This window comes from Microtus oregoni, unplaced genomic scaffold, assembly GCF_018167655.1.
Source record: "Microtus oregoni isolate MIOR12 unplaced genomic scaffold, Mior012 000060F_ref0000265, whole genome shotgun sequence".
NCBI classification, from domain to species: Eukaryota; Metazoa; Chordata; class Mammalia; order Rodentia; family Cricetidae; genus Microtus; species Microtus oregoni.
In genome coordinates this window covers 6982745-7009212 of record NW_024543870.1, presented here as the reverse complement: position 1 = coordinate 7009212, position 26468 = coordinate 6982745, and the positions used below count along the sequence as shown (strand labels likewise).

The window sequence follows — 26468 nt, the reverse complement described above, 5'->3', positions numbered from 1 at the left end:
GCTGTAACTGTGGTATAAGTTTTGAATCATTTGATTAGTGTAGAGAACATGCACAGAAAATGAACAGAATGCTGTCAGTAGAAGCTGGTGTGTGACTCTTAGGTAGTTCTGGATTGGAGGATTTAGAAGGACTCAGCAGTGAAGGGTATTCCTGGGAATACTGACCTAATGTGCTTTGAGAGCTGGTTAATGTTTGAAGAGACTGGAGTCAAGAAGGCCTTCCGTTTGCCAGGAAATGAAGGAGCAAAGGTTCAGAGGTGGCCATGTGCATGGTGTGATTAGGATTCATTTGATCGCTGTGGCTATGCTCACAATCAGTATTTATTAGGAGGCTGACCTATTTCTGAAGCACAGAGCGAAGTACTGGGATACAGAAAGCACAGATGAGAACGGGCATGAACATACTAGCAGAACAAGTCCTCTTGAGACGCACAGAGAATCCGTCTGACAGGCATCTGGTGTGATATAAGTTACCAGCGTGTACAACCTGATAAACATATATGAACTGATAAGGCCAAGAATTAGCTTGATTATGAGATTAGAGTGGATCCATTAATTTCATATCTCCTGTGAATGGCATTTGTAGAACCCTCCGCCCTTGGATTTATCAGTGTTTCTATTAAGGGATCAAGATGGAAGTGACATAGGAAAGAATACAAGGGGACAGGAAGACAATAAGGTGAACAATCAATGGTCCCAGCAGAAGTGGTCCATGTACCCTTCTTGAAGGAATGACAATGCCTGATTGTGTTGCATAAAATCATGCTATGAATCTGAAATAACTTGAAGTGTTATTATATTTCATCAGTTTTCATATATAAAAGAAACCTAAAAAATCCAACAATAACAATAAAACTGTAGCTATTTAATACAAAAACAGATTAAAGCATGTTCTTCAGGTTGTGTCTTCTATGCAAATCAGGGGTTCTAAACTTTGATTTGGAGAAACGATAAATTATTGAAGACCACAATTTATATGAGTTAGATCCACTGATTTTTTGTTATGTTATAAATAAAATACATTTTAAAATATTAACTAAAGGCCTGGGGGTATAGCTCAACAATGTTTGCCTGACATATGGAAGGCCCTAGATTGGATGCCCAGCATCACAGGAAAGAAATATGATAGTAGTAAGTCTACTATATATTCATATAAATAGCATACTTATTTAATTATTTAAGACATTTCTCCAAACAACACAATAGCCGTGCTACCCTTTGGACTGTCCTATAGCTTTGGGAGTCTCGTTAACATCTGGTGGGCTAGGGAATGGCATTGGCGTCTCCCTCTTCTGCTTCAGTCTGTTGGGAGCATTTGTCTTGGTTGATGCATTGAGGAAGATCCAGCTTCACTCAGGTGTAGGAAAGGAAATCACGTCATATCCCCTGTAACCACCACTCTGAAACCACAGCCAACACACCAAGTACTGGCTTCTCAACGGGGAGTTATAGTGTGGAATCACAACAGTTTCAATTAATTGATCTCATCCTGCTGTTTGAGCAGAGCAATTATTCTTGCATGATTTTTTATAAAATGACCATTTGGAAAACTGACTCCTGTGTTAGAGTTTTAGGATCTTAATGCATTTTATTTTAGATTACTTTTTAAAAGTCAAACATACTAATAATCCTTGTCAGTCTCTCCAGAAAATTCCATTATGATAGGAAGCTGTAAAGCCCACATCTTTTAGAAAACTTGATATAAACGTTATATCAAGAAATAGCTTTAGCATAGAAGATTTGTGGGACTGGAGTCATAGCTACAAAATCTTGTTTTTTATTTTAGACACTTTCCGTTGTTTTCTTTGACTAGTTTTGTTCATTTTCCAGAGAACCCTGGGCAAATAGCTATGACCAAATGCTATAAGCCTTCCTTGTCAGCGGTCTTTTGCTCAGCCTGGCCTTGAACTCTCATAGTCTTCAATTTCTGGTACTACTACTGTCTCCACCTTCTGGGCGTTGGGATTACAAATGTGTACTCTGACACCTGATTATGTGCTTCTGTGGCCGAACCCAAGGAGGGCTTCCTACATGCCATGCAAGCGCTCTGTCCTCTGAGATACATTCCCGGTCAGTTGGTCTTTTGCGTAGAGATGGTGTTCCCTGACTAATGGGGAGATCAGCCACATCTCGGGTAGCGTCTGGGCTTCCCTGGAGAGAGCCATCCTTGGCATATGGGATTTAAACATTAATAAACAGCCTTCTTCCTCATCAAGGACCACTAGTAGAGGAGGCTGGTGATTATTAGTCAAAGTGAATGGTCTTGTCTGTGGTCTCGCGAGAAGCAGGGATCTAGTCACCCACTATTGCTTCTGCAATAGATGTCAACACGGCGGACATGGAGAAGTGCCATCTTCAATAGCATAGAAATTCTCTTGTGTCTGTGCTTTCTAGAAGTCTAAGCACCTCCAATATGTCTCTTATGAAAAGTCAAGAAAATTTAAATGTTTTTGTGTTGCAGAGATTTAGAGAAAACTGATCTCTCAGAATTGGCCAAGGTATCTGGAATGTGAATATACTTTATATCAAGAAATAGATTTAGCATAAAAGATTGTGTGGAATTAGAGTCATTGCCTAATATTTTAACCAATGCTATATTTTCTAATGCCAATGTTGTAATAATTATGATTAAATATAGACTGTCTTTTAAATTATTTCACTTCCTACAATGTGAGTCTTGTTCTGAATAAAGAATTGGCATGTTTATATGTTCAAACAACAAGAGAATATTTAAATTTCCTTGACTTTTCTTTAGTTCATTGTTAACTTGATGCAAAAATGCCTTTATAGTCTCGAATGTTTATAATCTTAAGAGACGTCTTTGAGGTGCTTACACTTGACTGAAATAAAAGAATGGAAGAAACCCAGAAGCAGGAACATCGTCATTAATATTAAATTTGATCTAGTGAAAATGTGAGATTGGTAGCGGATTGGAAATCTGTTTTTCTCTCAAAATAAGATAAAAGTTTCTGTATCTTTTTACTAGACAGGAATGCTAGCTCTCCAAATTCGCATTTTGATATGCGGGCGTGTTTAGGGACTCTGAGCCTCTCTGCTAACAAACGCTTTGCCACATTCTCCAGGGCAGCAATGCATTGAGGCAGGTTTTCAGCTGACAACAGGGTCGGCCCTATTTGTCTAAACCGTAGTTTAACCTGATTATTAACAATTACGTTGTGTTTTCTTCTTACAATTAGAGTGTCTTCAAATTTATTGGTCCCTTGCTTCACAGATTTATCTCAGTATGTGGTGTATTCAAACAGAATTTTGTATTTTTAATTAGGGGATTAGATAAGTAATTCTGAAGAGCCAAGACAAAAAAAAAAAAACCAAACCAAAAAACCTGTTAGGTGGCATCATATTGCCCACAATAATGACGGTGTGCGTCCAGGGTGCTGTGCCGGAGCCATCTATCCAGCAGGCTGGGGGTTTTCGTTTTGTTTTGTTTTCCAGGCAGCGTTTTAAAAAGTGGACATGTGGGGGAACTGTGACCACAATTAGCACCAGGCAGAGAAGCCCAGCTCTAATCCTGTTTACGGTCCGCATCAGGCAGATGTGCCAAGATTGATGCCGACAAGCCCCGGGCTTACAGTAATATTTTTAAAAGTGCCACTCACTGTCCTATTTTTGTTAGACCTTTGCTCGGTATCCTCGAGTATCATGGGGCTTTGCCCTCCTTACTGGCCTCTGTAACCCACTTTGAGCAGGTTCTGCTCTGCTCTCATGGTGACAGGGTAACCTGCCAGGAAAGGTTATCTTTATTCCTGTAATTAAATTGGCTCCCCCTCCCCCCCCCAAGAAGATACAATAGGAAGTGGGCACTGAATTAAATAAATAGCATGCTATCCAATAGACGCATACTTAAATCCCTTGCAAGAACAGATGGTCCCAGTATCTCTGTAAGTAATACGAGAGGACAGTTAGTGTTCTGAAGCGGCTAGCAACAACCAATATGATCCTAACGAGCCAATAGATTTCAAATAATAAGCCACATGCCACCAAGCAGAGCTGTCCGCCGCGGTCTGTGAGGAGCTAACATGAGTAGCCCGAAAGCGATGCCTCTGAGATCATTTCCGTATTTGTGTCTCCTGAGGTCAAATGCGATTTCTAAAGTTTGACTCCAGAGTTTTCCCCGCAACCAAGGTACCACTTAAGGTGGAAGTCAAACTTTTTTAAGACTCATGCCAAGAGACCAGCTGCTTCTTTCGGCTCTTCCCTCCAGTCTGCTTGTGTCAGGTTGTTCGTGGAAATACGGTTTTCGCGTGTGATTATGAAAACCTTTGCTTTGGGTCAGAAACTGGCACTGTCCCAGGAGTGGCCAGAGTGAGTCAGCTCAGGCCCTTAGAGGAGAATTCAAGCAGATTTCAGCCCTTACCCTCTCATCCAACACTTAAAATAGCTTCCTTGTTTTCAGAAGCCTTTTTGTGATTCCTCTGTAGAACAGAAGAAATCCACATCATTCTTAAAGTAATCCTTGCAGAGATTCAGACAGCTGGTCAGTCTTTATTGAGTTGCGACTTCCTTCTGCAACATAAAAATTTGTCGTCTTTTGTTCTTTACTCGTGTTTGTTATAAGTATCCGTGTAACCTGAGAGTGTCCAAAGGGTGTCCTGGAGTAGCGGCTGAGAAGCAATAATGACCTAAGATTTTCAGTTCAGCCCATCAGATAATCTCCAGAACCTTTAGCCTTTCCTAAGGCTAGCCCGAGGGCTTTCCACTGGGTTCTGGAAGAGACCTTCATTAACCTCACTTCTAAAGCCGGTAGGTTTACGGCTTATAGCTTACAAACTTTAACAAATAAAAAGGTACAGCTAAACACCACCCACTTTGATGGTAAAACATTTAGGCTGGAGCCTTAAGATAAAAACATTTAAAAGCCAAGAATACCAACATGCTTTTTAGAACCCCTTTCTACTGGGAAGGCTAAATTGTAATTGTGCTATAGTCTTTTGCTGCATTGACGTGTTTCTATCACATTCTACTATTGCACATTTAAATTGTTTCCAAGTTTTATCTAAACAACACTTGGGGGAGCTTTCGTTTACTTCAGTTGTGTTTATTATTTATTCTTTTGGAATAAATTCTGAAAAATAAAATTTCTGATTAAAACCATGCGTTTTCCCTTTTTCCCTCCCTCATTCCCTCCTTCCTTCCCTCCTCCTCTCTCCCCCTTCTTCCATCAGGGAGCATGTGTGAGGGTGTCAGGAGGACTTCAGGGGACAATTTTCAGGAGTTGCCCCATCAGGAGTTGCTCAGAATTTGCTGACAGCCTTGGAGGCAAGCCTCTTTCCCCACTGAGCCACCATGCCCCCAATTTTTTTTTTTCCTTTTCTATGCTTAAGATTACATGTCCTGCTGTTTGCTGGAAGGCAAATCTAATGAAAATTTATAAGAAAAACTCAACCTCATGTTCCTGATCTTATCTCTCTTAAAAGGTGACTGATGTTCGCTATTTCCTGTGGCTATTTCTTCTGTTCTTTGTGAGTATTATGTAAATGGGATCAAGCCCCACCCCCTACTCACACACAACTGTGTAATTTGCTTTTATTGCAAGCACTCATTCTTCTTAGCATCACTGTCTTTTGGGATGGGGACACAGCAATGAAACCTGTTCAGTTAAGAGCTACCGAAGGCAGCCATGATTCCATCAGCCATCCTCCAACTGTCGGACGCTACTGTGGCCTTAGATAGTTCTGCTGTTACGGGTACTGCGGCAATTAACATTTGGAGATCTTTTGATAGGTTCTCCCAACGTGTTCCCCAGCAGCTTCCATTTGTGCCTTCTCGCCAGCACCAAGGCTGCTTCCCTTTAGCTATACCATCACCCACCCTTACTTTTGATCCCATGCCAATCTAAAAGGCAGTGAGTGGTGTCTTGTTGTTTAAATTTGCATTTCTTTGATTACTAATGAGGTTGAACTTTTTCATATGTTTGCTGGTCGATTCGCATTCCTTCTTTTGTGGAATGCCTGCTTGAGTCTTTTATGTAATTTTCCATGAAAGCATTGCAAATATCTCCCTTTGGCCTTTGCTCTCTTTGTGACTTTTCTTTATGAATCTTTGGGACTTTAAAGTGATTAAATAATTTTTAGGCCAACTAGCTTGATCTAACTGTCTTGGTATACTTGACACATTTCAAACTTAATTTATATAATTGCGATAATTATTGGATAGGGCTCCATCTCTTCAAATGATTGGTAAGTTCTTGACCACCTTTCACTCATTTCCACTTAGTTTGGATCCACCACCATTGCCACATTAGTGGATTTTCAAGTGCAGAGACATATTTCTCTGGCCCACTTGTTTCTCTTTCTAGAATGGAAAAGATTGCCATTCCACAAATGACACCTGCCAGGGCAGGCAGTTGTCTTCCTTGGAGAAACCTTTTCTCCCTAACGAAGTCTGCTCTCCCAAGAGAACTTGAACATCATTTGATTTGGTTCCTTGCTCATCCAAACAGAAAAATGTCTACTGAGATTTTGGCTTAAAGTCGTATGATAAATATTCTTGAAGGGAGATAGTAGACCTGCAAGATATGTAGTCTTGGAACTTGCCATAGCTCCCGCTACTCGGTTTGTCTTCCAGTCAGTTTTGAATGACTTCCCTCCTTCCTTCAATTCTGGCATCAATTGTTGCTAACTTATTCAGAGTACAAGATGCTAATTTGTATGCAATTTCTTTTTTCCTTATACGTGTTTTTGGATATAGACATATGTCTGCATTTTTCATTATGTCTACAGATTCAGTTGATTCTTTGGAATCTTATAAGTCCATTGTGCTCTAGCCTATAATGCAGTTGGGGTTCTCCCTCTCACTCCTTCGTCAGCTATGTCTTTTTGTTTATGTCCTAAGCAGTTAGCCAGAAAGACTAGATAATCAGAAGTAGCAAAGGTGGTGATAGACAGTCTTTGTGTTTGTGTGCTTTAAAATGTCTAGCTTTAATTTTCCAAACGTTAATGCAGATGCATATAGCCTACAGAAATGAAAGTTACACAAGGTCCTTTATTTTTGACATGTGAACAATCCATCCCGAGCATGGCAGTGTGAGAAGTCTCTGCTTGAAGAAAGTCCTCCTGAATGACGGAGGGTGTTTGGTGGGCATCTGTAGAAAAGTGTGTGTGTGTGTGTGTGAATGACTTCACGTCTAACAGGCTCACTCTACTGATCAGTTTGGGTGGCGACTATCATCATATGGTTTCTTACTTTCTATGACGTATAATGTCTGGATGTTTAGAGAAAAGGCATTGGCACTGATACAGTGAATGTGTTGATTAAGTCACCAAAGGATTGGAGCACTAGATTGCAGCCAGACCAGAAACCTGAGCCTTCTAAAAATGACAGGTTTGAAAAATGGACTTTTCGTTTGCCTGATCCTTCTGCCTAATTATGGAGAAAAGAGATGTTCTTCTCCATTTTTCCCTCCAGGAGCTTGCATGTGCTCACTGTCAGTCAGGCTATATTTTATTTGGTGGTTAGGAGATGAGGTCACCATTCTTGATGAAGCTTAGAAAGCAGTCTTGGCAATTAAACCTGCAGAACACATACACCTGTCTTCATTGGAGAGTTTCTTCCCAGGTTGCAGGAAGCCCTGACACCGAAGAGCGTGAGCCTTTCTCCGCCCTTTGCTGCTTCAGCAGCCCTGCCCTTCCTGTGTGCTAGCTCTCCTCATGTTTCCTCCTATACCCAATCGTACGCACACACGCACATACGTGCATCTTTGTATATGCTATTATGTGGGGTTGGCTGTTGGAGATACTGGATGTTTTAATGTGCCCATGAATGCCCTCACATGTCTGATTTACTGGGAACAGTGTGGCTCCTCCAAGGCTTGCTTTTCAGCCTTGTTAAGAGAACCCTATCAGCCTGCAATCAAGCATTGATGAGAAACTTTTCTAAATGCTGTCCCCATGCCCCGTGGATATCTGTCTTCTGCTACTTTGCCTGGTAGGGACACCTGTGTGATTTCTGAGCCTTATGAACTTAGTCTCTCTAGTAGCTAGCTCTTCCTCCTCTGGCCTTCCACACAGTGCAAGGCAATTCCTGGCTCAGGCCAGAGCTCCGCGCTGCTGTAGTCCTCTACAACGTTCTCGGGTGCAGTGTGGTCCCTGTGATCTGTGATCAGCTTGGCCCTTGTGAAGCACTCACTCCTGTTCAATCAACGCTGTGACCATAAGCCCCACTACTGCCCTCTGTCCTGTCCTGTGGCTGGAAACCCTGCCAGACACTATGATGTACGGTGTCCACTCCAAGGGACAGCCTCATGTGCACTCTGATTGTGTCAAGCCGGTCTCTGCTATTCTTTACTGTCTGACATAGTTGTTTCAAAGTATAAATCCATTCTCCTGTAAGCGCTCATTTACCACACTTGTTTTCTGATTCATGGTCAGAGGTGAACCTAAAAACTTTTAAGACATGTACTTTTAATTTCTTAAAAAATTGTTTATTTTATTTTGCGTGTATAAATGTTTTGCCTACATACCTATGTATAGAAGCTGCATGTATGCCTGATGCCCATAAAAGCCTGAACAGGGTGTGGGAGCTCTTGGAACTGGAGCCGAGGACTTGTGAATTCTCTACAAGAGCATCAGAGTCTGTTCTTTTCTGAGACACATCTCCAACCCCGTGCACTTTTTACCCTTAAATAAAATTTAAAGCTAGCATACAAAGTCATATATATATATATGTGTGTGTGTGTGTGTGTGTGTGTGTGTGCAAATATAAGTATATGGTATACTTTATTCTCATTCATGGCTCCCCAGTATCTTTCTTCATCCCCTCTACCATCTTCTTGCCGTCTCTTCCCCCTAAACCGCTCTTTTCTGCTTTCATGTCATATGCACATTTAAAGGTCTTTCCTCTGCTTTAACAAGCTATCATAGACTCATGTGCAGGAGCAAAGTCTGTGTTTTTCACTTTTTCAGTATTAGGAATCACTGTCATGCTGCTAATTTCTTACTAAAAGGTTGCTTTGTCTATGGCTATTTGTATGTTTGTTTATACATTGTGCGTTTTTAAGATTCTGAAGGTCATAAGCCTTGTGTGACAGAGACTCTGTGCCATGCACTTCAGGTTTTCATTATCTTTGAGGAAATTGATTTTTCATCTCTCTAATTTCTAACTCATGCTGAGACTGAGGTTGAAAAAAAAGGCAAAAGCGTAAAATTCCAAGTGATTAAAATTCTGCGGGTTTCAAACATTTTTATACACTTGAAATAGGGAAGCAACGGTTTTGACTGAGAGTTTAATCTCTCTTTAGGAGGTTCCAAGTGTCACCCGCCAGGCAGAGAAGAGTCCATAGAACTGGAAGGCATATTTTCCGTGAAGCTGAAGCGGCGCTGCTCTGTGAAGCAGTCGGGCCAAGGCACGCTCCTGGGTATCACCCTTTTCATCTGCATGAAGGAGCAGCCAAACAAGCTAAAGGATTCTACGCTTGATCTTATCAACTTGAGTGAAGACCACTGCGACATATGGTTCAGAGAGTTCAAGAAAATTCTGGAAGGTAAGTACCCGTCACAGGAATTTTTACTGAACATGGTCTTCATTGATGCAGGTAAGTCCCATCTCATGTCAGGGGCTGGAGAGGTGGCTCCGTGGTCACACAGTGGCTCACAACCATCTGTAACTCCTGTTCCATGTGATCTGAGTCCCTCTTCTGGACTCCATGAGCACCGGGAACATACATGATACAGACATACATGCAGGCCAAACACCCATAAAACATAAAATAAGAATTTAAAATCAGAAGTTATTGTTCTGGGCAAAAGGAACGTTTGATTGCCATGGGTGCCTCTCTGTCTCCCGTTTGTTTTCATCACGAGGGGATCATGCGTCTTGCCAAGTGGTTTTTATAATGTCAGCTAAGAAAAATCATAATTTTCTCTGTATTTTGTTGATATGATTGACATAGTACAGTGATTGATAATTGTGTATTTAACCATCCTTGCATTCAAGAATAAATCTCACTTTATCACGGCATAGAATTCTTTTAAATATGCTATTGAATTAATTTGGTAAAACTTTGTTAAAGAATTCTTCCCCAAGTATCCATAAAAGGTATTACCTTTAGATTTTTAATAGTATAATTGTCTGATTTGGGCAGCTGAATAATCCTGGTCTTATAAAATGAATTCTAAATTAACTTCCGAAGAGCCCCACTTACGGAGTTTTGGTAATCTGAAGTAAGACAGATACTTATTTTATTTATGTGTATGGGTGCTTCGTCTACATGTGTATCTGTGCACCATGTGTATAGAGAGGCATTGGAGCCTCTGGGACTGCGGTTACAAACCAAACCTGGCTTATCTTGACCACTGAGCCATTCCCTAAAAAGTTTGTAAATAATTTAATTGTGTTTTAAAATTTTATTTTTTTATGTGGATATATCTGCCATAGTACATATGTGGAGACCAGGCAACAAGAACTCTGTGGAGTTAACTCTCTCTTCCTACTTTCCTGTGGGTACTGGATCTTGAACTCTGGTGGTCAGGTTTCCAGAGCACGCACACTTCCTGCTGACTCCCCTTTCCAGCCCTGTGAGTTATTTTTAGAAGCATCTGCATTGTCCGAATTCACATTTCTGTTGAGCTTCTTTTAGAACTAACTTGTCTCGTATCCACACATTGCTAGCAAAGTGTGTTTATGTGTTGGGCATATGAAAATGTTTTCTAAAAAGATCATCTGTAATTTGCTACGTGTTTTCCTCGCTGAGAGCTGCCTAGCTTTAGGTAGATTTTTCGAAGTAATGCCCGAGTATGTTCATGAGGGCATGGCAAATAAGGGATCTAATGTGTTTGAAATTTTGAAGTGACTTTTTTTTTTATATCTGGGATGCTAGAGGTCTTAAATATCATGCACTTCAGATGTATAGACTTTACCTAATTAAAAGGTCTCATTTGGAGATTAGAGATTGTTTTCTCATTGATCCATCAGATTTAGCAGTGCAGAAGCAGCTGGGGTAGTTGGTACAGTTTGGGGTTGGATGACAGTGCTGGATAGCAGACAGAAAACAGGTCCTGGTGACATCAGGAGCTTCTAGCCTCAACAGCGCTGAGCCAGAATATCATAGGGGTCCCACTGGCCCATGATGGATAGCTGCTAAACATTTGCTCATGACTGATGAGGCTGGAGAGTCGGCTTCCTCATCAGGTCCTTTGGGGTCTTTAGAGGACCTGCCTTTCAAAAGGACAGGAGTATACATAGGCCAGTGTTTAGCTCATCTCTCTACAAACAGACAAAAAGTGTGTTTGTAACTAGAAAAAATAATCCATTGTAATAAGTTATTTTTTTCAAAGCTGTATTTAGTTTTCAATTAAATTTATTAACACGAGTAGGTATTCCGGAGGCTTGGACAGTCAATAAATTAAGAATGTATCATTTGCATAGGAAAGTGAACCTCTTCCTTGTGCTGAAGGTCTGAGAAATCTCCCAGAGGGCTTATGAAGAGCTGGCTGGGACAGATTCAATATATCTTAACTCATAAAGTCAAGAGCAAGCCAGCTGAGGAGATCTGAGCAAACCTCAATTTGGTAAAAAGCAATGTTAAAGGAGTAGAGAGACTCGTCACAACCCAAACAAAATACCTCTGAAAACACTGTCCAAATATTTAGTTTAATGAACGATGTTTTGTCTTGATCTAGGGTTAAAAATCTAGTGAAATTACAGAGATGAATAAACTACACATCTTTGCCAAACGTCCTCTGGGGATCTCACTTTGAACTTTTGATTTAGATAAGAGAAGGGAACAGTGAGATAATATAGGCTCATTTTCTTTGGCTTTCTCCTGAAGTGCAAAATTATTTTGCTCATTGAAAGCAAATAGATTGGCTTCTAAACACCAACCAATGCAGACAATCAGGGTTGGAAGCCTCTGGCGACAGTGAAGGAAGCTAAAGGAGATGGCAGTGTCCTCCGTTCCTTCATCTAGGGACCCAGAGTGTCCTGTAGGGTCGGCTTCTCATCCCGTCGGAGGCTGTCTGGGTCATCTCCAGGGGCACGGGGCATGTCTAAGGCTGCCAAGCTCTCTTGCCAGTTATAGCATGCCAGATCTCCCCTTTCCAGCTTAGAGTCTAATGCTTTCACATCCTTCTTACTATCTATATAATTCAAGAATGTATTAAACTGTTTGTCAGCTGAGAATGAAATCCTGGTGGCTCCAGTCTTCTTCTGTGAGTGGCAGAAACCCTGTCTCCTTTCAGGCAGAGCACTAAGGTCTGCTGCCAACTCCTCCTGATCTTTCCTTGGACCCTGGTCTCTTTGCCTTATATCCAACCTTCCTGCTTCTTGACACAGTGCTTGAGTTTTGGCAGAGAGAGATTGCTCATTTCTTATGCCCCTGCCCAGTAGTCCCCACCTAAAGAGGGCTTTTTTTTGTATGTGTGTGCGTGTGTGTAGAAAATTTGAGAGGTGACAAAGATTTTGCATATCAAATATATATAAAACTTTCAGGTGAATATTAGACAACCATATTTTAATTCCAAGGACAAAGTTCTTTCTTTCTTCTAACTGGGTCTGCTTGTAAAAACAAGTCAGTCTTGAAAATGGCATTGAATTAAAAAATATTTTGAATTTTGTCTTGATTGAACAAGAAGACTTTTGTTTTTTATTGCCAGGACTTATACCTTTTTCCATCTATTTTTCTAAGGAGAAAAACATGGAGACATTCAAGCCTCAAGTGGGTGGTCTTCTCGTCTTAATTAATCTAACAATTACAGTTTTATATAGTTATGACACTGTTATTTCTAAATATGAACAGTTATGCTTGGAATCCGAGCAAGCAATAAGATGTGATAATTTTTAAGGGAAAATTGGCAGCAGTAGCTGGAGGAAGAAAGCAATATCAAAATACTCGAGATTTGAAAACTAATTAACATTGACTAAATAATTACAGGTTTATAAATATAAAAAAACACTTTTCTTTTATCTAAACATCAATTAATTTCACTCTTGACCCTATTTTCTGAGTATAGTTGAGCACAGGATCTTTTAACTTTGTTTTATTTGTATTTTTGAGACAAGGTGTGGATAGCTCACGCTAACCTTGAACTCAGATTCTTCATTTTGGAGCCCCCCCCATTACAGGTGTGTGCCCAGGTTCTTTTTCAACTTCCGTCATAGAAAAGTTTTTATAATTTTACATCTAGCAAGCAATATACTTCATTCACACAACACAAATTCTGCACCAGACTCTGTGCTGTGTGTTGCAAACAAACAGAAAATTCAAAACCAAAAATGAAATAATGTGGGATTGGAGAGATGTCTCTATGGTGAAGAGTGTGTACTGCTTTTAAAGAGAACCTGAGTTCACTTCCCAGCACTCACACCAGCAGGCTCACAACTGCCTAGAATGATAATTTCCAGGGATCCAATGCAGCTTGTCTCTGCTGACATCTGCGTTCAAGTGCACACAATGACCCTGCACCACCTGCAAATAAAAACTCACAGCTATGCACAGTAAAAATAATGGGGAAAATTAAAAATGGAGATGTACTCCTCAAATTTTTCTTGCCATGGAGACAGATAAGAGAATGTTGTTTTAAAACTGGATCAAACAACTAATAAATGGGACCTCCTGAAACTGAAAAGCTTCTGCAAGCAAAAGGATATGGTCAAGAAGACAAAACGGCAGCCTACAGAATGGGAAAAGATCTTCACCAACCCCACGTCAGACAGAGGGCTGATCTCCAAAATATACAAAGAACTTAAGAAATTAGTCATCAAAAGAACAAATAATTTTTTTAACTTTCTTTTTTTGTTGTTTTTTTTATTTATTTTATTTTTTTTAGTTGTTGCAAAAAAATAATTCCGCCTCCTCCCCGTTTCCCATTTCCCTCCCCCTCCTCGCACACATCACCCCCTCCCCCTATTCCCCTACCCCTCTCTCCCCCCAGTCCATTGACCCTCCCTCTCGAGAATGAAGAGCAGTCCAGATTCCGTGCCCTGTGGGAAGTCCAAGGTCCTCCCACTTCTATCCAGGACCAGGAAGGTGAGCATCCAAACAGGCTAGGCTCCCACAAAGCCAGTTCATGTATTAGGATCAAAACCTAGTGCCATTGTCCTTGGCTTCTCATCAGCCTTCATTGTCCGCCACGTTCAGAAAGTCCGATTTCATCCCATGCTTATTCAGTCCCAGTCCCGCTGGCCTTGGTGAGCTCCCAATAGATCAGTTCCACTGTCACAGTGGGTGGGTGCACCCCTCATGGTCCTGACTTCCTTGCTCATGAAGAACAAATAATTTAATAACAAAATGGGGTACAGACCTAAACAGAGAACTCTCAGCAGAGGAATCTAAAATGGCTGAAAGACACTCAAGGAAATGCTCAACATCCTTAGTCATCAGAGAAATACAAATCAAAACAACTCTGAGATACCATCTTACATCTGTCAGAATGGCCAAGATCAAAAACACTGATGACAGCTTATTCTGGAGAGGTTGTGGGGCAAAGGGAAAATGCCTACATTGCTGGTGGGAATGCAAACTGGTACAGCTGCTTTGGATATCAGTATGGTTATTTCTCAGAAAAATAAGAAACAACCTACTTCAAGACCCAGCAATACCACTTTTGGGTATATACCCAAAGGATGCTCAATCATACCACAAGGACATGTGCTCAACTATGTTTGTAGCAGCATTGTTTGTCATAGTCAGAACCTGGAAACAACCTAAATGCCCGTTGACCAAAGAATGGATATGAAAAACATGGTACATTTACACAGCAGAAAAACATATAAAACAAAAAACATTTTGAAATTTGCAGGCAAATGGATGGATCTAGAAAACACCATATTGAGTAAAGTAACCCAGAACCAGAAAGACAAATACAATATGTATTCACTCATAAGTGGCTTTTAGACATAAAGCAAAAAAAAAAACTTGCCTACAATTTATAATCTCAGAGAACCTAGACAGCAAAGAGGACCCTTAGAGAGACATACATGGATCTAATCTACATGGGAAGCAGAAAAAGACAAGCTCTCCTGATTAAATTGGGAGCATGGGAATTATGGGAGGGGTTTGAAGGGGAGGGGAAAGGAGCAGAGAAAAATGGAGAGCTCCATAAAATCAATAAAAAAAATAACTGGACCAAATGTGCAATGAAGACAACAAACAAACTCAAGCAAACTATAGTCATTGATAGAGGAATTACAGTTTTTCTTTTTAAAGCGATTGTCTGTAGACAAAGGCTGCTCTTTGTTCCCAGTCACCCAGACCTGAATCATCACACAGAAACTGTATTAATTACAACACTGCTTGGCCTATTAGCTTAGGCTTCTTATTAACTATCTCTTATGTCTTAAATTAACCCATTTCTATTAATCTGTGTATGGGCACAAAGCTGTGGCTCACTGATAACGGTCTTAAATTTCCTGAGTGTCCTTGTCCTTTGGCAGCTACATGGCATCTCTCTGACTCCGCCCACTCTCTCTTTATCTTTGTTTGGATTTCCTGCCTGGTTTCACTCTGTGCTAGGCCATTAACCAAAACAGCATTCTTCATCAACCAATAAAGCAACACATATACAGAAGGACACCCCACATCAATTGTCATCAGTATATCAAAAGTGGTCTAACACAGTGTTTCTGACTTTAAAAAAGTGCCTGCACAGCTTTAAACATAGTATGTGTATTACCAAATATGTCCATTCTTATCCCATTAGGGCACAATCTATTTTTACAGGTTTGAGTTTCCTAGTAATGGTAATTGGGAAGCTCCGTTGGACCCTGATCCAGGCTTTTCCCTAGAGATGATAATCTAGACTTGAATGAGTTCCATTGGGTCTTCTAGTATGGACCTCGGACAGCCTCACAAGTGATATTTTGGATCTTCAAAATTGAAAGAAATCTAAAGAAACAAGAATAGGACAATTTTAAAAGTGAAAAAAGCTATAAAAGGGTCTGCTAAATGACTTGAAAAACAGTAGGTACAGTGGAATCAGGACTGTGATGAGCTCCCAAGGGAAGGTGTCTTGATCTGGGCACCTTAGGGGTGTGTTACAAGCTTTCTCTTCCTCTGGAGAGGATGAAGTTCCAATCACTTTGAGAGGAGTTTGTGAGGAAGTGAATAAAAAACAAATTTCTCTCAACGTAATTGGAGCTCCATTTTCTGTTGACTGAGCTGGAGAAGAGGGAAATGCATCTATTAAATGGTGAACAACTACCAATACCACTTAACTCTTGAAGGATTACTGTCTTAGCGAAAGAAAGTTCATTCAAAATTCCAGCTTTGTCATAGTTGCAGCTGAGATTCTAAGAGGAAAGCACAGCAATCATGTAATTTTTGTTAATAAGGCAAGAGAAGAGCTTCGGTTTATCTTAAACCTACAGCACGTTAGTTTCACGTTTTGAATTATTTCCATTCTGGCAATTAGTAGTGTGGAAATTTACCAAGTGTCAATCTTTAAACACAGCAAACCATAGCATTAGACGACCCCCCCCCCCCAAGAACATCACATGATAGAACAAGTTCAAGCTCAGGATATGTGATAGGAACTCCTTAATCTGTTGTGTTGCTGGGAGCAAGATCCCTGGGTAATGGCAACTTAAAACAGCCCAGTCTCATTGGTGCACATATGCAAACCCCTACTCAGCACACTTACTGAAGATGCCTGTGCAGACAGATAGGATGTAGAATATTCACGCACTTGTTTTAAATGTTCTTAAAGGTCAGCCAACATCTCTCCTTCTGTCACACTGGGTCATTGCTTGTTTCCAAATCCTTTCCCCCATTCTGGTCTTTACAGACAGACCTGCTGAGGGTCTTCTTCTAGTTACTTCTAGCTCCTCCTTTCACAGCCTCTGCTGTTTAAGCTGATAGGAAGCGAGAATTAGTTCATTAGGAACGGTCGGTTTTGTTTGTACTTGAAATGAAAGATCTCGGCAGTCTTCCCGAGGGCTTCTCAACACCCTTTGTGGCATTCCTATCCTAAGGGAGGGATATGTTTTTCTATGTAATTGATTATAATTATATTGAAAAAATTAATTGCTGTATTGTACAAGAAAATTATATTCTTGCTTCCCTCATTGACAGAGTACCTTGAGAATAAAAACTGAAGAGCATATTCATTTTAGAGACGATCAATGTCAAGTCGTTCTGCAAGGCAGCAGCCTGGGTGACAGTGTCTTTTGTATAATTCAGCTTCTTGAAGAAACAATTTAGGTAGTCTTTGTCAGGTTTTGCCATGTGATTAGATTCAGAGCGCTGAAGGAAAATCCTCTAAATGTTTCCAGTAAAACTGTTGAATTAAGTTTTCATGCTGTTAAATGAGTTAAACACGACTTCACTAAATATCAGAGAGTCATTATTTTAAAACTCAGACTAATGATAATGACTGAGATTTATTAAACAGTTACTACATGCCCCATACTTCGTGATCAAATTTTATGAATTATCTCATTAAATCCTCATAGTAGGCATCAAGAACTATAAAAATATTCCCTTAGATGTACAGGAGCAAAATTACCTATGAGTTTTGTTGTGAGGAACTGAAACAATGCATGGCAAGAAATAGTGAAATTGAATAACTTACAACAGTTATCATTCCTTAGTTCATACCCAAGAAAAGGAAAATGGTCTAAAAGAGTTTTAATGTGCTTATATGTGACTATGGAGGCTGGAAGAGGTTAAGGGTCTCATCAACAGTAATACTGCCTTTGAAGCAGGATCTCTTAAGGGCTTTTAGCACACCAGTTTGGCTAGCCTGGCTGCCCAGTGTATTCTAAGGATGCAGCTGTCTCTGCCTGCCTGAGGTTAGACCTCTGTGTTACCACAGCTGACATTTTTCCGTATGTTGTAGGGCTTGAACTCAGATTCTAACCCTTGCAAGGCGTGTGGCACCTCACCCGTTGAGGTAGTTCTCCAGACTGTTAAAATGGTTCCTGTCATCCAATGAGTCCTTTACCCATTAGCCATTAGATCAAATCTGCATTCTGTGAGGTTGATCTTCTTAGGGTGTCCTGTCATCTTCAAAAACAAAAATTAGGGCTACTTTAAAAATTACTCTTGGTCAAATGTAAGTCCAAAAACCTTACTTTTAACTGGCTTTGAAAGTGAGACAGGGTTTTCTGAAAAATGGCATTGGCTTGGTTTGAATGATATCTTTTCTTACCAGCACGTAATTACAGCTTTCCCCCTTCCTCCTCCTGACTATATAGGTGCCATATGTCTGCTCTTCCTTCTGTATAAGTTACAGTACTACTTCAATCAATCACAATTATTGGGTAGTTGGGATTCTACCACTCAAATAGATGCCAGGCCCTTGTCATCAATGTCATCTTCATTGAAGATAATCCATCTCTCGTGTTCTGTTCCAAACATTGTGGATTAGAACTTTAGAGTCATACAATAAACAGAATTTGGCACCAGCAGTAATATTTCACTTCCTGTTTCAACACTGATGTAACTTTCTCATTGTGAATCAGTATTGAGAGTCCTCAAATATCTTGGGGCGAAACGCACAGGCACTATGGAAGACGTGACAATGGTTTCTTTATGCTGACCTAGAGGAACTGGAAAAGCATGCATAAGCACACCGGTCTGTGACTAATTGTTGGGTTCCTACCGTTAGCAGAGCTACCCAAACCTGGTTCCAATGCCTTAAGCATATATGTAGGAGGGATTCAAACACTTGGATGAAGCTAAAACAGACTGCTGGTCTAATAAATGAAATAAAAGGTAACAAGGTGACAAAACTATAATATGTGCAAACAGAAATAAATAATATTTCATATTAGCAACAAGTTGTTGTTACCCTCTGGCATTCATTAGAGTACCACTGATGCTGACATAATCGTGTGATGTTTTTATATCTATTAAATGCACCTTCAGGAATCTTGTTACAGTCGTCTTTGAATGGCTCTGCTGTTGTTTGAGGCAGAGAGAGTTGGAATATTTTCAGTAGATAAGAGGCTGCAGGAATGTGCAGTTACTTCTCAGATTAGCCAGTTAGCCCCAGTAGGGGGAAGAAGCGCCTAAATAAAAAATCAAAAGAGCATCCAGTTTAGTTCATTTAAAAAGATCTCTCTCAAGTGGAAAATTACATTTCTTGAAAACATTTATTTTCTATCTCTATTAGTTACACTAGTTCCTTCCCTCCAAAAGAGAGGGAACAAGCAAAGTCTGCTTGTGTGGTTTTGGGGCCTTTGCAGTGTCTACTGCAGGCTGGTTCTCTCATCACTCAGATGCTCAGGGCACTTCCTTGATGTCATAACATCAGCAGAGGGAAGTGAGGGCAGGAAGAAAGAGGGAAGGGACAGAGGAGAAGGGATGAGAAGGAGGGAGAATAACCTGCTTGCACTGGGATGTTCCCGCAGCAGTTTTTGTCTTCACCCACATTTGACTCCCATGACTCTCAGCAATCCCTTGCAAACCCACCCCTCCTCTCGATCCCCTCTAGTTTGTGTCCTGCTTTCTTGCTAGCTTTAGAAGAGACTATCTCACAGCGGATTCCCTGGTCCTCTGGTCCTCAAAATGTTTCTGTGGCCTCTTTCACCATGTTTGCAGGGCAACTGCTAAGAGGATTTGTTGTAGATGTTCGGCATGTTAGGCACAGGCACCACAGATATTAATTTTAAAAAATATTTACCCGCTGTTTGTATTTTCTTCTTTTTATTCGGTTTGTTCGTTTATTGATTGGAATATTTGTTTTTCTAGTGTTTGATTTTTTTTGAGTTCATTCCGTAGTGTGGGTTTTGACCCCCACCTGGTGTGTGGTTGACGAGGATTTCCCCATCCTGCATGCTGTCTCTTCACTTAAGTGTTTGTCCCTTGGCTGGGTGGACACTTTTGAGATCTTGTCATTACTGAAAACATCTCTCTAGAAATCACTCCCAGTTCCAGTGCTTACAAAGGATCCAGAGAGGCTGCCTTAGTCAAACTTTACGCACTTGACCAAATCATCAAATTAGAAACATTCATGAAATTATTATCTGTTATTCTATAATTTCCTACTTTGGTGGGTGATTAAATGTCCAATTATGCCATTAAATTAGATTCTTGAGATGTTAATTGTATTTAAATGCTAATTATTTTAACGGATTCTATGGTTGGTAAAAAGTAACTTGGCCTGTTGGGTGAACCGGCTCCTGTCTATCCCTCCTCTCTGGCTTGTTCCCTCCAGCTCTAACTGGTGTTGGATCCCTTATTATCTAAATCCTGTCGTGTTGAGGTAATGGTTCCACTGGCAGGTGATTTTTTTCTAGTAATTGTTGGTCCTTTCTTGTTAGCTATAAGAAAAAGAGTTTTGTTTACACTAGCAAACTACATGTGAATTTATTTTTACTTTAAATTAAACTGTGGCATTAGAATTATTTATATCTCTAGGAGTAAAGATCAGTACGCATATGCTTTTGTTTGAAAAGAAAGGGAAATCAATGTATTTTAGTGTAAGTCCCCTCCTCTGAGCTCTGCTAGGAACTACTCAGATCTTCCGTGAAAGGCTTTTACCACCCTGTTACTTATTAACAGAACACAGTTTACTCTCAGAAGCTCTTAAGCAGTGTGGTTAGCAAGGAGTTTGTTTCTCCTGTTTGGACTTTATCTTTCCAATACTTTGGTCGCTTTCCTGTGTGAATAGTAGTGAATATCTACAAGACTATTTCAGGATTCTGGGCTCTTAACTGTGTTTCCATCACACAGAACTCAAAACAGCACAGATGTGAGTCTGGGGGTGGCGTCCCTACAGTTCTCAGGAGCCTTTGTTTGGAGAACACCCTGATTAACCCCCACCCTTCATGGTTCATTGACTCACTGATAGATCAAGTTTAAACTAGTACATATTAGCACATTTGTTACTAACAGAGGAGCAGTTGGCCATTCTGTTTTACACTGCTGGCTCACTGCAAACTGGCTTGCTAAAAAGGTCTCTACTCCAGAGGATGAATTGAGAGGTTACCAAGGGACGGGGGATCCAGTCGGTTGCATATTAATGTTGACTCGTGCCTCTATTTAAACCTCGGATTATCTACTGGGAAGATGTTTATACTGTTGTATAGTTATGAATAAGTGATCACTGCCACTGTGAAATTCATTTTCTTTTCTAAGGGTGGGGATTTAAATCTCTCGGTATAGTTTTATATTAACCAGCCTGTCCCTGGATGAGGTCCCAACTCTGTTGCCTGGTGTTGCAACCTCCTAAAATGTTTATGGTTGGATTCTTTATGGTTGGATTCTTTGTAGCTGCTGATCTCATACACATCCTCACAGCATTTCTATATTTCTATATTTGATAAAAATGTTTCTGTTCTTTCCAGAGGGCATGCCTGTTTTCTCATCAAGAAAATAAACTACACCCCTTTCAGTTTCTGTCCTGTAATTCTTTCCTTTGCGTAAAACTGAAAGAACCATGCCTTACCTGCCTCACTGGAACTGTTGAGTCTGAGCACTTTTACATGGTTACAGTTCTTTTTGTGGAAAATAGGCTTGCAGAATCATCTGGCAATAAGAAGCGGCAAATTCTGCCTTGGCTTCACTGCTTATCAGTGCCACCTGCTTCTCAGCATCGTGAGATGATGAAGGCTGAATGCCCAGCTAGGCTGAGGGGCATCACACTGCATCTCAGACAGGGACTGAAGGACGGAGGCTGCTGTGCAAAGCACACAGTTTCATGCGTATAAGGGCAGCATTGTACGCCAACTCTGCTGCCCGCCTTGGAGTATAGTTGATGATCTGTTTCTGGAAAGCGAACTGATTTAAGTTCTGATCAAAAGGACAAGTATATATTTCCCATGCTTACATTAATTTAGAAAATATTTTTCTAGTAATTCAATATTTTCTATCAGCTTTAACTTCTAGATACAGAGGATCAGTGTGAGATAGAGGTTGAGTTGCATTAACCGGGCAGTAAGGAAGTCGTTACCATTCCCATGCTTAATACAACTTCCAGTGGGTTTAGATGTCTGTCACAAAACCTGTTTTTGGTAAATCTTTAGTTCTCCATCAAGTATTTATCTTAACCTTTTTGTTTTATTTTAGGAATTAATATAAGTGCTTCATGCTTTTTGTCTTTTTTTATATCACAGCAATTTGGAAATTATTCTATATTACAGTTGATCAATGTTAATTTCTCTTATTAGGTTTCTCTATTTGCAGTTGAAACCTCAGTTTTTATAGTTCTCTTTATTTCTGAATATAGATATATATAAAATCAGTATATATGTATGTGTTAGCAGATATATTTATTGCAAACCGTCTGAGTGCCAGATAACCTTTCGATGGACTATTAAATATAGCAAAAAACAGAACCACGAAGTTTTGACTCCAGGGGATGCTGTCTACTTTACCACAAGAGGAGTCACGAAGATCACATGAATACCTTTCCAGTCTCTCAAGTGATGGTGTGGCTCCCAGGACACGGAAGCTAAGCATTTGTCATTGTGACGTGTTCCTACAGTAACGGACTGTGCCTGGGTCTGCGGGCTAAGCAGATCCCCTCCTCCCCAGGGCTGCTTTGTGGTCATGGTGTTCTGGAACAGCAGCTGCATTTCTGACACCGTGACGCTATAGTTCCCCAGTCTTTCCTGTGTTTGTGTTAAACATTGCATCCGTTCATTATGAAGCAAATCCTAGAGATTGTAATATTTCTACCTGAATACTCTGAAATGTACCTTTCAAACAAGATGCTTACAAACATCCAGATATCATTATGCACCAAAATTGCTTATTGTTCCTGGTCCATACCAAAACATTCCTGTTTTCTTTTTTTTTTTATTTTAGATTCTTTTATTTGTCTTTGGACACTTAATTGTACTTTTTTTTTAATTGAGAAAAGAAAAAAAAAAGTTTCCCCCTCCTCCCAGCCTCCCATTTCCCTCCCACTCCTCCCACCCTTCTCCCCCTCTCCCCACTCCTCTCCCCCTCCTCTCCAGTCCAAAGAGCAGTCAGGGTTCCCTGCCCTGTGGAAAGTCCAAAGTCCTCCCCGCTCCGTCCATGTCTAGGAAGGTGAGCATCCAAACTGGCTAGGCTCCCACAAAGCCAGAACATGAAGTAGGATCAAAACCTCGTGCCATTGTCCTTGGCTTCTCATCAGTCCTCATTGTCCGCCATGTTCAGAGAGTCCGGTTTTATCCCATGCTTTTTCAGTCCTAGTCCAGCTGGCCTTGGTGAGCTCCCAATAGATCAGCCCCACTGTCTCAGTGGGTGGGTGCACCCCTCGTGGTCCTGACTTCCTTGCTCATCTTCTCCCTCCTTCTGCTCCTCATTGGGACCTTGGGAGCTCAGTCCAGTGCTCCAGTGTGGGTCTCTGTCTCTATCTCCAACCATCACCAGATGAAGGTTCTATGGTGATATTCAAGATATTCATCAGTATTGCTATAGGATAGGGTCGTTTCAGGTTCCCTATCCTCATCTGCCCAAGGAACTAACTGGGGACATCGCCTTGGGCTCCTGGGAGCCACTCTAGGTTCAAGTCTCTTGCCAGCCCTAAGGTGGCTCCCTTAACTAAGAATTGTGCTTCCATGCTCCCCTATCCAGCCTTCCTTTATCCCAATCATCCTGTTTCCCCAAGTTCCCCCTATCCTCCCCTTCTCACTTTTCTCTCCCCATCTCCCCTTACCCCCAACCCACCCCACACCCAAGATCCCACTTTTCTCCCCAGCAATTTTGTCTACTTCCCATAGGCAAGAGGATAACTATATGTTTTTCCTTGGGTTCACCTTCTTATTTAGCTTCTTTAGGTTCACCAATTGTAGACTCTGTGACCCTTATTTATGGCTAGAAACCAATTATGAGTGTGTACATCCTGTGTTCATCTTTTTGGGTCTGGGTTACCTCACTCAGGATAGTGTTTTCTATTTCCATCTATTTGCATGCAAAATTCGAGAAGTCATTGTTTTTTACCGCAGTGTAGTACTCTACTGTGTATATATTCCACACTTTCTTCATCCATTCTTCCATTGAAGGACATCTAGGTTGTTTCCAGGATCTGGCTATTTCAAATAATACTGCTATGAACATAGTTGAACAAATGCTTTTGTCATATGATCGGGCATCTCTTGGGTATATTCCCAAGAGTGGTATGGCTGGGTCCAGGGGTAGGTTGATCCCGAATTTCCTGAGAAACCGCCACACGGCTTTCCAAAGTGGTTGCACAAGATTGCATTCCCACCAGCAATGGATAAGTGTACCCCTTCCTCCACAGCCTCTCCAGCAATGGCTATCATTGGTGTTTTTGATTTTAGCCATTCTGACAGGTGTAAGATGATATCTCAAAGTTGTTTTGATTTGCATTTCCCTGATTGCTAAGGAGGTTGAGCATGACCTTAAGTGTCTTTTAGCCATTTGAACTTCTTCTGTTGAGAATTCTCTGTTCAGCTCAATGCCCCATTTTTTAATTGGGTTAATTAGCATTTTAAAGTCTAGTTTCTTGCGATCTCTATATATTTTGGAGATCAGACCTTTGTCTGTTGCGGGATTGGTAAAGATCTTCTCCCAGTCAGTAGGTTGCCTTTTTGTCTTAGTGACAGTGTCCTTTGCTTTACAGAAGCTTCTCAGTTTTAGTAGGTCCCTTTTATTCAATGTTGCCCTTAATGTCTGTGCTGCTGGGGTTATACCTAGGAAGCGATCTCCTGTGCCCATCTGTTGTAGGGTACTTTCCACTTTCTCTTCTATCAGGTTCAGTGTGTTCGGACTGCTATTGAGGTCTTTAATCCATTTGGACTTGAGATATGTGCATGGTGATAGATATGGGTCTATTTTCATTCTTCTACAGGTTGACATCCAGTTGTGCCCAGCACCATTTCTTAAAGATGCTTTTTTTCTTCCATTGTATACTTTTAGTTCTTTTATCGAAAATGAGGTGTTCATAGGTTTGTGGGTTAATATCCAGGTCTTCTATCCGATTCCATTGGTCGACTTCTCTGTTTTTATGCCAGTACCACACTGTTTTCATTACTGTAGCTCTGTAATAGAGTTTGAAGTCAGGGATGGTAATGCCTCCAGAAGATCCTTTATTGTATAGGATTGTTTTGGCTATCCTGGGTTTTTTGTTTTTCCATATAAAGTTGATTATTGTCCTCTCAAGATCTGTGAAGAATTTTGATGGGACCTTGATGGGGATTGCATTGAATCTATAAATTGCCTTTGGTAGAATTGCCATTTTTACTATGTTGATCCTCCCAATCCAAGAGCAGGGGAGGTCCTTCCATTTTCTGGTATCCTCTTCAATTTCTTTCTTCAATGCCTTAAAGTTCTTGTCAAATAGATCTTTTATTTCCTTGGTTAGAGTTACCCCAAGATATTTTATGCTGTTTGTGGCTATCGTGAAAGGTGAAGCTTCTCTGATTTCCCTCTCTGCTTCCCTATCCTTTGTGTATAAGAGGGCGACTGATTATTTGGAGTTGATCTTGTATCCTGCCACATTACTAAAGCTGTTTATCAGCTGTAAAAGTTCTTTGGTGGAGTTTTGGGGGTCGCTTATGTAGACTATCATATCATCTGCAAATAACGAAAGTTTAACTTCTTCCTTTCCAATTTGAATCCCCTTGATCCCATTATGTTGTCTTATTGCTATTGCTAGAACTTCAAGCACTATATTGAAGAGGTATGGCGAGAGTGGACAGCCTTGTCGTGTTCCTGAGTTTAGTGGGATGGCTTTGAGTTTCTCTCCTTTTAATTTGATGTTAGCTGTCAGCTTGCTGTATATTGCTTTTATTTTATTTAGGTATGACCATTGTATCCCTAATTTCTCCAAGACTTTTATCATAAAGGGATGTTGGATTTTGTCAAATGCTTTTTCAGCATCTAATGAAATGATCATATGGTTTTTTTTCTTTCAGTTTATTTATATGATGGATTACATTGATAGATTTGCGTATGTTGAACCAGCCCTGCATCTCTGGGATGAAGCCTACTTGATCATAAGGATAATTTTCCTAATGTGTTCTTGGATACGGTTTGCCAGTATTTTGTTGAGGATTTTTGCATCGATATTCATGAGTGAGATTGGCCTGTAATTCTCTTTCTTGGTTGAGTCTTTGTTTGGTTTTGGTATCAGAGTGACTGTAGCTTCATAAAAGGAATTTGGCAATGACTCTTCTGTTTATATATTGTGAAATACATTAAGGAGTATAGGTATTAGGTCTTCTTGGAAATTCTGGTAGAATTCCGCATTGAAACCATCTGGTCCTGGGCTTTTTTTGGTAGGGAGGTTTTTGATAACAGCTTCTAATTCTTCGCGAGTAACAGGTCTGTTTAGGTCGTTCACCTGGTCCTGGTTTAATTTTGGTAAATGGTATTTATCTAAAAAAGTGTCCATTTCTTTTACATTTTCCTGTTTTGTGGCATACAGGCTTTTGTAGTAAGATCTAACGATTCTCTGAATTTCCTCTGTGTCTGTGGTTATGTCCCCCTTTTCATTTCTGATCCTATTAATTTGCATATTCTCTCTCTGCCGTTTGATTAGTTTGAATAGGGGTTTATCAATCTTGTTAATTTTCTCCAGGAACCAGCTTTTTGTTTCATTGATTCTTTGGATTGTTTT

At 40.5% G+C, this 26468-nt stretch overlaps 1 protein-coding gene across 5 annotated transcripts in view; it reads left to right on the top strand.

Annotated features, from left to right (window-relative positions):
* Cerkl (ceramide kinase like) overlaps positions 1-26468 on the top strand; it is a 126821-nt gene that overhangs the window by 29734 nt on the left and 70619 nt on the right. For all 5 annotated transcript variants that reach the window (XR_005973241.1, XR_005973242.1, XR_005973243.1 and 2 more), the window contains exon 3: positions 9257-9499. Coding sequence is in view for 1 of the 5 variants with exons in the window: in XM_041639798.1 (XP_041495732.1) it covers positions 9257-9499 (243 nt within the window). In the remaining 4 variants the exon portion in view is untranslated. The remainder of the gene's footprint in view (positions 1-9256; positions 9500-26468) is intronic.